The following is a 13278-nucleotide window of genomic DNA, read 5'->3' as shown; positions in this document are numbered from 1 at the left end:
TCAATGTTGTAACAAAGGGAAAGTCTGTCCAAATGAAATACATTTTCCAGATTACCCGGCATATTTAAAAAGATTAATGACAAACGAAGATTCTGACAGTAAAAATTTCATGGAAAATATTCGTTCCATAAGTAGTTCTTTTGCTTTTGCTCCCATGGGTGCAAATATTGCATTGCCATAAGGATATGGGCCATACGGTTTTAGAATACACGGACAAGTTTATCACCGTACTGGAACTTTACATCCTTCAGATGGTGTTTCTCGAAAGTTTGTTCAACTCTATATTTTGGATACAGCCAAAGCTACAAGTAAAAGATTAGGAATGCCAGAAAACCAGGGCTGCTTAGAAAGACTCATGATCAACATCAACAACCTCATGCATGAAATAAATGAATTAACAAGATCGTACAAGATGCTACATGAGTAGAAAAGTAAGCCCAATCTGAAGCAGCAGCAAAAGGTATTGCTCCCACAGAAGTAACAATGGCAATTAAATATGATCGTAACAGTGACCCAGGTAGATATAATTCTCCCCATGTAACCAAGGTTGCTGTCATAGTCAGAAACGAAGATGGAGAACCTCCTTTTGAAAGGGACTTGCTCATTCATTGTAAACCAGATCCCAATAATCCAAATGCCACTAAAATGAAACAAATCAATATCCTGTTACCTACATTAGATGCAATGACATATCCTATCCTATTCTTTTACCACATGGTGAAAAAGGCTGGGGAACAGATATTGCATTAAGTCTCAGAGACAACAGTGTAATCGACAATAATACTAGACAAAATGTAAGGACACGAGTCACACAAATGTAGTATTATGGATTTCATCTCTCTGTCTGCAGGACACATTCAATTCTATTTTAAATGCAGGAAAATTAACAGTTTATCGTGGATGCATATTCAAAAATGGAGGCCAATCGGATAAATTTCATCAAAGCAAACCAATCTAAGTTGCGAGTTGAAAAATATAGTGGTTTGATTATCTCAAATCTAGATCTGAAAATGACAGTGTGCCAATTGGTAAAATGATAATACTTTCATCATCTTTTGAGGGTAGTCCCAGAAATATGCAGCAGTGATATCAGGATGCTATGGCAATTGTAACGAAGTATGGCAAGCCGGATTTATTCATAACTATGACATGAACCCCAAATGGGCAGATATTGCTAACAATTTACAATGCTGGCAAAAAGTTGAAAACAGACCTGACTTGGTAGCCAGAGTTTTTAATATTGAGCTGAATGCTCTTTTAAATGATATTTGTAAATTCCATTTATTTGGCAGAGTAATAGCTAAAATTCATGTCATTGAATTTCAGAAACGCAGACTGCCTCACACTCACATCCTCTAATTAATTCCCTTTCAATGTGCACGAATTTCGTGCACCGGGCCACTAGTCTACACTAATAAAAGAGAAACATGGTAATTAGCGTACGACCACTACCCTTTCCATTGGCTAATCAGCATATCCTTATGCAAATTAACTGTCAGCCAAGATGGTGTCCAGCAGCCAGGCAGCTGGAAGCGAATATGAGGCTTGCTTGCTCCAGTGACTGCAGACTCCAACGTTCCCCGCCTGACTTGCCGGTCTCTGAGCTGCAACTCTAAGAAACTTTGTAACAAATATAGAAGCTAAACAAAACCCCAGAAACCAGCTTTCAGCCAGCCGGGATCTCAGAGCTGGAGTTATACATTGTTTCGATTATAGAACGCAATCAGCAGTGGAAGCCTCAGAGCTAGAGCCAGAGCTAAAGCTGGCCCAGAATAAAAAAGAAAAAAAAAGAAAAAAAGGAGCGGTTGGGAGCTTCAGTCAACAACCGCCAGCCTGAAAGCAGCCCTCAGCCCCTCACCCAGACTGGCCAGGCACCCCAGTGGGGACCCCCACCCTGAAGGGTGTGTGACCAGCTGCAAACAGCCATCATCCCCTCATCCAGGCTGGCCAGGCACCCCAGTGGGGACCCCCACCCTGATCCAGGACACCCTTCAGGGCAAACCAGCCGGCCCCCAGGCCTCTATCCTATATAGTAAAAGGGTAATATGCCTCCCAGCACCGGGATCAGCGAAGCCGCGAGGCCTCCTGGCACCGGATCAGCGTGACAGGGGGCAGCGCCCAAACCCCCTGATCGCCCTGTAGCTCTGTGTGTGACAGGGTGCGGCGCCCCAACCCCCCCGCCCCCCTTACAGGCCCTGCTCTGTGTGTGACAGGGTAGAGCCATAACCTCTCCATCGGCCCTGCCCTGAGTGTGACAGTGGCGGCGCCCCAACCCCCTGATCAGCCCTGCTCTGTGTGTGACAGGGGGCGGTGCCCTAACTCCCCTATCAGCCATATTCTGTGCGTGACACGGGGGAGCTCCCCAACCCCCTGATGGGCCCTGCTCTGTGAGTGACAGGGGGCAGCGCCCAACCACCTGATGGGCCCTGCTCTGTGTGTGACAGGGGGCAGCGCCCCAACCCCCTGATCGGCCCTGCTCTGTGCGTGACGGGGTGGCGCCGCAACCTCCCCATCGTCCCTGCCTTGAGTGTGACGGGGCGGTGCCCCAACTCCCCTATCGGCCCTACCCTGAGTGTGACTGAGGGTGGCATCACAACCTTCCAATCCGCCCTGCTCTGTGCATGACGGGGCGGCGCCCCAACTCCCCAATCAGCCCTGCTCTGAGCCCGACCAGGGGCTGCACCTAGGGATTGGGCCTGCCCTCTGCCACCTGGGAGCAGGCCTAAGCCAGCAGGTCGTTATCTCCTGAGGGGTCCCAGACTGCGAGAGGGCACAGGCCGGGCTGAGGGACCCCCCTCATCCCCTGAGTGCACAAATTTTTGTGCACTGGGCCTGTAGTTTAAATATAAAAGAATTTAAGGTTGAGAGAGTGTCACTTGAATGTAAAGGATTTTTGTCTCTCTTGTTCATTGTTCTATCCTTCTACCTAGAACAGTGCTGAATATAAGGAAGATGCTCAATAAATCTTGTTGAATAAATGACTGAAACATTACTTAGAAATATTTAATTTTATTTACTCACAAAGTTGCTTTAGTGAAGAACTTAATGCTTCCCAGTCAGAGGTAAGGGGATTTGAAAAAATATCAAGGTAGTTAATTAGCTAGAGTGCTAGGCCAATTGGAAGGACAGAGAAGGTGAATTAATACCTAGGCAGTGGGGAAAGGTCAGATTAATAGAGTGCTTGGATTTCATACAATAGATACAGGGAGGCTTTATGAATTATTGACCAGAGTGACATAATAACAAAGTGAATACAGTTATTTTATTTAGGTGCTGTTTGTAAAATGGATTGTAGCTTGAGGTAAAGAAACATTGGAAACAGTGAACAGTGTTAGGAGATTGTTGTAGGACAGTGATGGCGAACCTCTGACACGCGAAATCATTTTTTGGTTGATTTTTCTTTGTTAAATGGCATTTAAATATATAAAATAAATATCAAAAATATAAGTCTTTGTTTTACTATGGTTGCAAATATAAAAAAATTTCTATATGTGACACGGCACCAGAGTTAAGTTAGGGTTTTTCTTTTTTTTTTTTTTTTTTTTAGGATAAGTTAGGGTTTTTCAAAATGCTGACACGCCGAGCTCAAAAGGTTCACCATCACTGTTGTAGGAGTTCAGAGCAGTTTAGCTGTTTTGGTTAGTATGTTATCTGCTGATACCTTTAGCAGATACCCTTCTTTGAAGTGTGATGTGTCCACTTTATCACCTATGGCTGGATGGAGTCAGGAGGAAGAGTTCTACACTGAGAAGCAATAGGGTAGGACTCTAGTTCCTACTTCTCTACTTTCTAAATTCATGATCATGGATAAATACTTGGACATCAATCATCTAAATTATAAAATGAGGAAGTAATGATCTGAAAGACCACATTATTTTTTGGTGTCCTTACTATTGTTATGTCAGTTATAGATTGTGTGAATAATGAATACTATATTTTGTTTCCTAATATTAATTCTTGCAACTAGAGTATTTTAAGAAGAAAAAAGCCCCATAATGATATTTAATATTTCCAAACTTATAAAGGTTAGTATTATGTGCATCGACTGCTATATTTTAAAATATGTATTCCTGTTTTTACATGTGCTATTATTGGGTATTTAAATTTTTTAGGATTACTAGACTGTAATAGTACCCAAGTTGATGAACAAAACTTCAGCCTGGGATACTTTTAGAGAAAATTGAAGAATATTAAACTTCTAAAACATAGTGTGTTTTGTAAAACTATAGGAGCAATAACATTGTTTCATTAATATTACTAGAAATCATAATTTCTCCCTTATTTTGATACTAAATACACTGTATGTATATTTACTTTCACACATACATTTTTGCTTAGAAAGTTTTTAATACCAGCAGCATTGGGGTTCTCTTTTTTTCTTTTCTTTTTCTTTTCTCTCTTTCTTTCTCCTTTCTTTGCTGCTGTATTCCCTTCTGTTTGGGTTGTTTCTTGCCCTCCCTCTCCCCTGCCCCTCGCCCCCGCCAACCCCCTTTAATCTATCTGGAAAGATGAAGAGGCAACTGCTATGGCAACTATGCATTTTGGTTAATGAATAGCAGACTAACAAGATACATAAAACATATGCAAATTGTACAGAGTTGCTGTCAAAGCTGGAGGATAATACTTTTTCTTCTAAAAGTAAAACACTTTAATTTTTCTTCGTATTTTGTTTTATAATTTACCATTCCTAATATTGAAATGCTAACATGAACTATTTCTTTTTTTGCTTAGTCTGCACAAGATTTCACCCTGTGATGAATTTATGGGGATGAGTTGAGATGCATAGAGGAAAAGAATTGATTAATTAGGTTAAGAATTGGATTTCCTTTACACTCATACAGAGAAGAACAGAGACAAAAAGTTTTACTAAATATTTTGTTTTTGACCTATAACCTTTCTCCCCTTGCTTTTTGGCAATTAGTGCTCCTTTTGAGTCTCTCTGTGGGATTAGAACTAATAAGTAGTATTTTCTTAAAGATGTTTCTATCATAAAGGGCAGCTACAACTGGAATATTGCATTCAGCCAAGCCTTGAAAATTCCTGTAATCTGTACCATCCTGTCTCATACTGTCCCATCTCATAGTTGTCCTCTCTCTGCAGTGCTCTATGCCCAGGTCTCTGTGGCTGGGCTGCTCCAGCCTGGCGGACAGCATGCCTTCGCTGCGATGCCTGTATAACCCAGGGACTGGCGCACTCACAGCTTTCCAGGTACTTTCTCTGTCTCTGTGGGTATTTGCGGGCTTCAGTGTGTGTGTCTAATTCATGAGTGTGTCCCTCCTTCTTTTCCATACTTTACTTATGTTCACCTTTTCTCCTTCATATTGTCTTTATTTCATGTCACTCGGTACTCATTAATGATTAATTTCTAATGTAGATCCAGATTGATTCACTCTTAAGACATTTTTATTATCATGATTGGTTTGTCAGAGTTGACATAGCACAACTTTTCACTATTGGTTTTCATATCTAGCAGAAGTATGATAATGAATTTTAAAGTAATCTCAATAAATAGCATTTCATATGTAATGTTTGCTCTGGACCTACATAAAGATAAGTAATGTAATTAATCACTTATAGCCAGTTGCTCAAATACCTTCTTATGTTTTTCTTATGATTACCAAAAATATAAAGTGCTCTGTCTGAGTGTCTTCTGGTTACTATACTACTATAAATATATGTATACACTTTTTTTTTTGGTAAGAACTGTGTTTGTTTATATCTTAGCAGGTCTAGTTTCAAGGTAGAAAGGCCTTTAAGATCTTTGAGTACAGAATTCAGCTTGAGACAGTCAAACTGATCTTGCATGGACCAACAGATTCTAGTTCTCTTTAGCCTTTCTTAGAGGCCATTAAGACATTTCTAGGATGTGAGAGAAAACTATAGAGAAAGAGAATGGGAAGATTTGTAGAGGAAAATAGAAGAGCTTGGTGCCCCATTGTTTACAGATTAACGTACCATATTTGGCGGTTTTCTTGGTAGAAGTGTTATCTATCCACCTTAAGTATTTGGAATTTGTGTTTAGCATTTGATACACAACCAATTAGTGTTTTTATTTGTTTTTAATCTATGTAGCTTATATTTTATGTAGAAGAATTTCAAAGATATGCTTAAGTAAGCATCAGAATGCTTATAACTAAGTCTTAGTTAAAAGAGGGGAACTTAAGTATTCCACACTCTTGAACAGTGGTAACAGTTGCTAGTCTTTAATGATACTATTTTAGTGATGATAATGCTACATAGTATTTCTAATTGTCCCTTGCAAAATATAATATTAAAGTTCCTTTGCTTGTCTTTGAGATACAATACAGTAAAGTATATGGACTTTAAAATTAGTTAAATCAGGGCTTGCATACTGTCTCTCACTAGTGGTATGGTCTTGAGCAAGTCATTTAATCCTCATGTTCCTCATCTGTAAATGAAGACTATAGTAAGGACATGCAATAAATGGTTGCTGTTTTTATCATCTTCATCTTTATCATCATTAGCATTATTGCTGTGTTACAGAATATTGATATCCTGAGAATATCAATTGTTTCAAATATCTTATATTTTTACATTGTATTATATTGATAAAGTTTCTGCTCTCAAGAAACATTATTTTATTGGTTTTTAATCTTTTTTTTGGCGGGGGTGGGGGGTGCTTTGCAATGAGTTTAACCAAACTGCAAGAATAGTTCCTAAAAGGCTGCCCTCACTTGAGACACCAGTTTCAGGGTTAGGAGCCCCCACTACCACCCTCAGGTATGACAATTCACCAGAAAACACTCACGGAACTCACTGAAAGCTATTATATTTACGTTTTATTACAGGAAGAAGATACAGGTTAAAATTAGCCAAAAGAGGAAATATATAGGCAAAATCTGGAGGGGTCCAAATGTAGAACTTTCTGTCATCCTCTCCCCATGGAGTTGTGGATGGCATTACTGCTTTCAGGCCACAGTATGTGACAATACATAGGATGTTGTCAACCAGGGAAACTCACCCAAGCCTTTGGTGTTCAAAGTTTTTATTCGGACTCAATTACAAACTGCCCACATACTGACCTTTAGTCTTTAGCCCCTCCTGTCAATCTTACTAATGCTTTTAGTCTCCATTTCCTCGTAGGATTGGAACTGCTAAAGTGTGGCACAAAGCCCCCATCATGAATCACATATGTCCAATGGCCAAAGGCCCCAGGCAAGAAAAAACACTCCTTTTAGGTAAGAAGTTCCAGGGGCCTAGATACCACCTTCCGGTAGCCAAGGTCAAAGGCCAGAACTCTCTTTGGCTAAGGGTAATTTTCCACTACACATAGGGTAGGGACTACTTTGACCACCTGATAATAACTATTGATTTTGGAAAAATACTGCAACACATAGGCAAAATTTTATTTAGTAGTTTTGTATATAGGATTATATTTATACTAGAGGCCCGGTGCATGAATTCGTGCACCAGTGGGGTCCCTCGGCCTGGCGTGCGGGGATCAGGTTGAAACCGGCTCTCCAACATCCCCCGAGGGGTCCTGGATTGCGAGAGGGGGCAGGCCAGGCCGAGAGACCCCACTGGTACATGACCAGGGCCAGGGAGGGACGTGGGAGTTTGGCCAGCTGGGGAGGGACCGTGGGAGGGCTCCAGGGTATGTCCAGCCCATCTTGCTCAGTCCCAATTGGCCAGACCCCAGCAGCAAGCTAACCTACCAGTCAGAGCATCTGCCCCCTGGTGGTCAGTGCACATCATCGCAACTGGTTGACCGGTTGACTGTCTGCCCCCTGGTGGTCAGTGTACGTCATAGCGAGAGATTGAGTGGTTTTAGCATATTATTAGTATACTACGCTTTGATTGGTTTAACGGACGACCGGACACTTAGCATATTAGGCTTTTATTATAAAAGACTAGAGGCCCGGTGCACAAAAATTTGTGCATTTGGGGGGGAGGGGGGTCCCCCAGCCCGGCCTGTGCCCTCTCGCAGTCTGGGACCCCTCGGGAGATAATGACCTGCTGTCTTAGGCCTGCTCCCGGGTGTCAGAGGGCACGCCCAATCCCTAAGTGCAGCCCCTGGTCGGGCTCAGAGCAGGGCCGATTGGGGAGTTGGGGCGCCACCCCCGTCATGCACAGAGCAGGGCAGATCGGGAGGTTGTGATGCCACCCTCAGTCACGCTCAGGGTAGGGCCGATTGGGGGGTTGGGGCACTGCCCCCTGTCACACTCAAGGCAGGGTCGATGGGGAGGTTGCAGTGCCACCCCCTGTCACGCACAGAGCAGGGCCGATCAGGGGGTTGGGGCGCTTCCCCCTGTCACACACAGAGCAGGGCCAATCGGGGTTGGGGCGCTGCCCCCTGTCACTCACAGAGCAGGGCCCATCAGGGGGGTTGGGGCTCCGTACCCTGTCACACACAGAGCAGGGTCGATCAGGGGGTTGGGGAGCTCCCCCCTGTCACTCACAGAGCAGGGCCAATCAGGGGGTTGAGGAGCTCCCCCCTGTCACTCACAGAGTAGGGCCGATAGGGGAGTTGGGGCACCACCCCCTGTCACACACACAGCAGGGTGGATCAGGGGGTTGGGGCACTGCACCCTGTCACACTCAGGGCAGGGCCAATGGGGAGGTTATGGCTCTACCCTGTCACACACAGAGTAAGGCCTGTGGAGGGGGTTGGGGCGCCACCGTCTATCACCCACAGAGCAGGGCCGATCAGGGGGTTGGGGCGCCGCCACTGTCACACTCAGGGCAGGGCCGATGGAGAGGTTATGGCTCTACCCTGTCACACACAGAGCAGGGTCTGTGGGGCGGGGCGGGGGGGGGTTGGGGCGCTGCACCCTGTCACACACAGAGCAGGGCCGATCAGGGGGTTGGTGCGCTGCACCCTGTCAAACACAGAGCCGCAGGGCAATCGGGATTGGGGAGCTCCTCCCTATCAGGCACAGAGCAGGGCTGATCAGGGGGTTGGGGTGCCTTTCCCTGTCATGAACAGAGCAGGGTGGATAGGGAGGTTGTGGCCCCGCCCCCTGTCACTCACAGAGCCGCAGGGCGACCAGGGGATTTGGGCGCTGCCCCCTGTCACGCTGATCCCGGTGCCGGGAGCCTTGCTGCTCTGCTGATCCCGGTGCCGGGAGGCATATTACCCTTTTACTATATAGGATAGAGGCCTGGTGCATGGGTAGGGGCTGGCTGGTTTGCCCTGAAGGGTGTCCTGGATCAGGGTGGGGGTCCCCACTGGGGTGCCTGGCCAGTCTGGGTGAGGGGCTGAGGGCTGTTTTCCTGAAGCGAGTGACTGAAGCTCCCAACTGCTCCTTGTTTTCTTTTTTTTTCTTTTTTATTCTGGGCCAGCTTTAGCTCTGAGGCCTCGCTGCTGAAAACATCGATACAATGTTGCGGTCTGGCTGGCTGAATCCCCGCTGAATGAAAGCCGGTTGTTGGGGTTTTGTTTAGCTTCTTATTTGCAACATAATACATAGTTGCTTAGAGTTGCAGCTGAGAGGCCGGCAAGTTAGGCGGGGAACGTTGGAGTCCGCAGTCACTGGAGCAAGCGAGCCTCCCTGCTGGCTTCAGTGCATGGCTGCCGGCCGCCATCTTGGCTGACAGTTAATTTGCATATACTCACTGATTAGCCAATGAAAAGGGTAGTGGTCGTACGCTAATTACCATGTTTCTCTTTTATTAGTGTAGATTTTACTATGAGAGAGCTATTAAATCAAATAATTCTAAAACTAATCTCTCAAACTGATAAATCTATGAAGGAAATGTGCAGGGAGCCATAAGAATAAGAATATATAAAAGAGGAACCTGATTTAACCTGAGGGTGGGGATAAAGATGTTCAGGTAATCAGTGTTTGAGAAGGAATTAATTAGGGAAAGGGGACAAGGGGGGAACATTTCAGGCCTAAGGAAGAAGCAGTGCAAAGGCCCTGAGAACTGATGGAAGTTGGTATATTTAAAGACAGTTGAAAAAAGACTGTTGTATCAGAGAATGAGGAGAATGGAGAATCTTGATCATGCAGGATTAGGCTTGATGCTAAGAAGAGTAGTGAGTTGTTGAAAGGATTTAAACATTTTGGCCTACAGGCCTTTAGATGCATTGCTTGCTATAGTAAAGCTAAGTAACTGAAGAGAGAGATGGTGGCAGTTTTGTTTGGTCACAGGATACCTTTGCATTCTTAAAATTATTGAGGACCCCAAAGTGCTTTTGTTTATGTTGGTTATATCTATCGATAGCTACTATGCTCAAAATTACAACTGAGAAAAAAATTAAATATTAATTTATTAATTTATTTAAAATAGCGATAATAAACCCATTATATGTTCATGCAAATAAAATATTTTTATAAAAATAACTTTTTAAAACTAAGATGCATTGTATTACAATGCTATTTATAAATCTCTTTAATGTCTAGGTTAATAAAAGATAGCTGGATTCTCATTTCTGCTTCTGTATTCAGTCTGTTGTGATGTAGTGTCTTGGTTGAAATATATGAAGAATATCCAGCCTCACACAAAAGGGAGAGGTATTTTAATACCTTTTCAGGTAGTTGTAACTACTAAATGATTAGTTGCGGTATAAAATCTGAAATTGTCTGACTGAATTTGTATTCTGTTATATTAATGAATTGTTCTCAGTCTTCTCAACAAATCATGATGGAACAATTGGTCACCTAAGTGCAAATAATGACCCTCAACTGTTACACTATACCATATACAAGAATGAACTCTAACCAGATCATAGACCTAAATATGAGCTAAGATTATAAAACTAACAGAAGAAAATGAGAGAGGGGGAAAAATCATTGTGGCTTTGGGTTAGGCAAAAGATTTTTTCGATAAAACACAAAAAACATGAGCCTTATAGAAATCAATGGTAAATTGGATTTATCACAGTTTAAAACTTCTGCTTTTCAAAAGACACTGTTTAGAAGACAAACAGGTAAGGCACTGACTGGGAGAAAACATTTGTAAAACACATTTCTGATAAAAGACTTGTATTCAGAATATGTATATGAAGAACTCTTACAACACAGTAGTAAGATAAACTACCCAATAAAATAATGGGCAATTAATGGGCAAAAAATTTTGAATGGATACATTACCAAAAAGATATACAAATGGCAAATAAGCATATGAAAAGATGCTTAATATTTTTAGTCATCAGAGAAATGCAAATTAAAACCACAGTGAGACTCTACTATGTTGCCACCCGATACCTCTTCCAACCCTGGGATGTTGGGATGGGAATTCAGTAGACCCTAGACCTAGATAGTTAATACATTCCTAGTGTAATAATGGAAATGTTGTGCTAGAAAATGCCTTGAAAGCAGAATTCTTGCACTTATCCATTGACCTCCACTGTACTCTGCAAAGTGCTTTTTAGTAGTTTGGATTTAGTAAATTCTGATGATTTTAACTATATTAGATAAGTGGTAAAGATAATATATGCAATTAAAAATTATACAAGTTAACATCATCTGTCTTGGAACCAAGATACCAAGAAAAATCCAAAAGTTTATTTGGTCTAAAGCAATCTTGAATCTAAGAATTCTGAACAAATTCACTGTCACTGTCAGGGTTGTCTCTGGTTTTAATCAAAAGTCAACAAATGTATATTTTTAAAAATTTGTTGAGTCCTCTTATAAGTTGCTACTTCTAGAATATATTTGAAGAAAGGCTGATTTAGAGGTTTTACTGGAAAATTCAGGAATGTATTTGAGTGTGTGGTCCTTGAATTATGTTGCAAGAGTGAAATTGTGTGGTATAGTCAGAAAAGAGATACTTAAGAAATATCTTAGAAAAGAAGCCCAGAGGCCAGGGTATGGTACAGTGGTTAAGAGCATGGGCCCTGGTACCAGACTGCTTGAGATTTTAGCCTGTCTCTATCTAGGTATGACCCTGGGCAAGTACTTGAACTCTCTATACATCAGTTTCCTTATAATTACATTGGGGATGATAATAGGATCTCTTATAGAGTTGTTGTTAGAATTAAATTAATTGATTTATATTAAGTCCTTAGAATAATGCCTGGCAGATTATTGGATTTTATATTATTAGAAAGAATGTCCAGAAGACTAGATTTGGATGCTTCCAGCAAATACTGTTTTTCACCTTAGTATAAAACAGTATCCTATTAAATAAAATCTTACATTTTTTCATTCCTTACAGTAGAATTCTATATCATAGGGAAGCCTATTCTTGGTTCAGGTATTGATGAAAAATTTTGCTTTTCCCAACATTACTATAAATATGAATGTTTATTTTTCTTTTCTTATTTTCAGAGAGGTCCATTATGTGTATGTAGCAAAAATGGAAGAAATAGGCAGACATGATATTTTTATTCTATTACTCCAAAATTTGTTCTATGTTAGGTTCATTGTGCTTAGGTACTCAATACTGCTGGTTGATTACTGGCAGATACAGAATTTAAATCTAGTCTTTCCTGCTCCCACTTCTAGAACTATAAAAATCTTAGTAGAATTGTATCCTTCTGGATTGGGTTTTATTTTATTACTAGAGGCCTCAATGCACGAAATTCGTGCAAGGGGGTTGGCCTTCGCAGCCCTGGCTGCCTCAGCCCTTGCAGCTCTGGCTTTGTCTGGAAGGTCGTCCGGAAGGTCATCTGGACGGTCGTTCTGCTGTTTAGTCTATTAGCATGTTAGCTCTTTATTATATAGGATTAGATTTTTGTTTATGTAAAATTTATATACAGTGAAGTACACAGATCCTAAGTGTACTTTGGATGAGTTTGACAAATGCATACATTTGTGTAATCTCATTCTCAAGATAAAGGACATTTCCATAATCTGAGAAAGTTCCTTTGTACCTCCATCCAATGGCTACCCACCCGCATATGCAATTACTGTTCTGATTTGTCACCAAAGATTAATTTTGCCTGTTCTTGAACTTCACATATATGCACTCATATAGTACACATTTGTTTTTGTCTGTATTCTTTTGCTCAACATAATGTTTTTTAGATTTATTCATTTTGTAGTGTTTTTTAGTAATTCCTTTTTAGTGCTGAATATCTCCAATTAATATATCACAATTTGTTTATCTCTTCATCTATTCATAGATATTTGGATTACTTTCATTTTTTTTTTGTCTACTATGGAAAAAGCTACTTTATACAAGTCTTTTTGTGGATGTGTGTTTTTATTTCTCTTAGGTAAATACCTAAGAGTGGAATTGCTGAGTCAGAGTAAATGTTTCTTTTTTTTACTTAATTTATTTATTTTAAATGTATTTTTGTTGATTTCGGAGAGGGAAAGGGAGGGAGGGGGGAGGGGGAGAGAGAGAGAGAGAGAGAGAGAGAGAGAG

The 13278-nt window shown here is 41.6% G+C and overlaps 1 protein-coding gene across 7 annotated transcripts in view; it reads left to right on the top strand.

Moving 5' to 3' along the window:
- BTRC (beta-transducin repeat containing E3 ubiquitin protein ligase) overlaps positions 1 to 13278 on the top strand; it is a 174004-nt gene that overhangs the window by 51035 nt on the left and 109691 nt on the right. For 4 of the 7 annotated variants that reach the window (XR_011473550.1, XM_070432466.1, XM_070432464.1 and 1 more), the window contains exon 2: positions 5101 to 5208. The exons of the other annotated variants lie outside the window; for them this stretch is intronic. Coding sequence is in view for 3 of the 4 variants with exons in the window: in XM_070432466.1 (XP_070288567.1) it covers positions 5101 to 5208 (108 nt within the window). In the remaining variant the exon portion in view is untranslated. The remainder of the gene's footprint in view (positions 1 to 5100; positions 5209 to 13278) is intronic. 7 annotated transcript variants of the gene reach the window in all.

The sequence above is a fragment of the Myotis yumanensis genome, unplaced genomic scaffold, assembly GCF_028538775.1.
Source record: "Myotis yumanensis isolate MYYU_CA2020_CCGP unplaced genomic scaffold, mMyoYum1.0.hap1 SCAF_13, whole genome shotgun sequence".
NCBI classification, from domain to species: domain Eukaryota; kingdom Metazoa; phylum Chordata; class Mammalia; order Chiroptera; family Vespertilionidae; genus Myotis; species Myotis yumanensis.
Note: the sequence above shows the minus strand (reverse complement) of the source record. Positions and strands in the feature narration are given on the sequence as shown.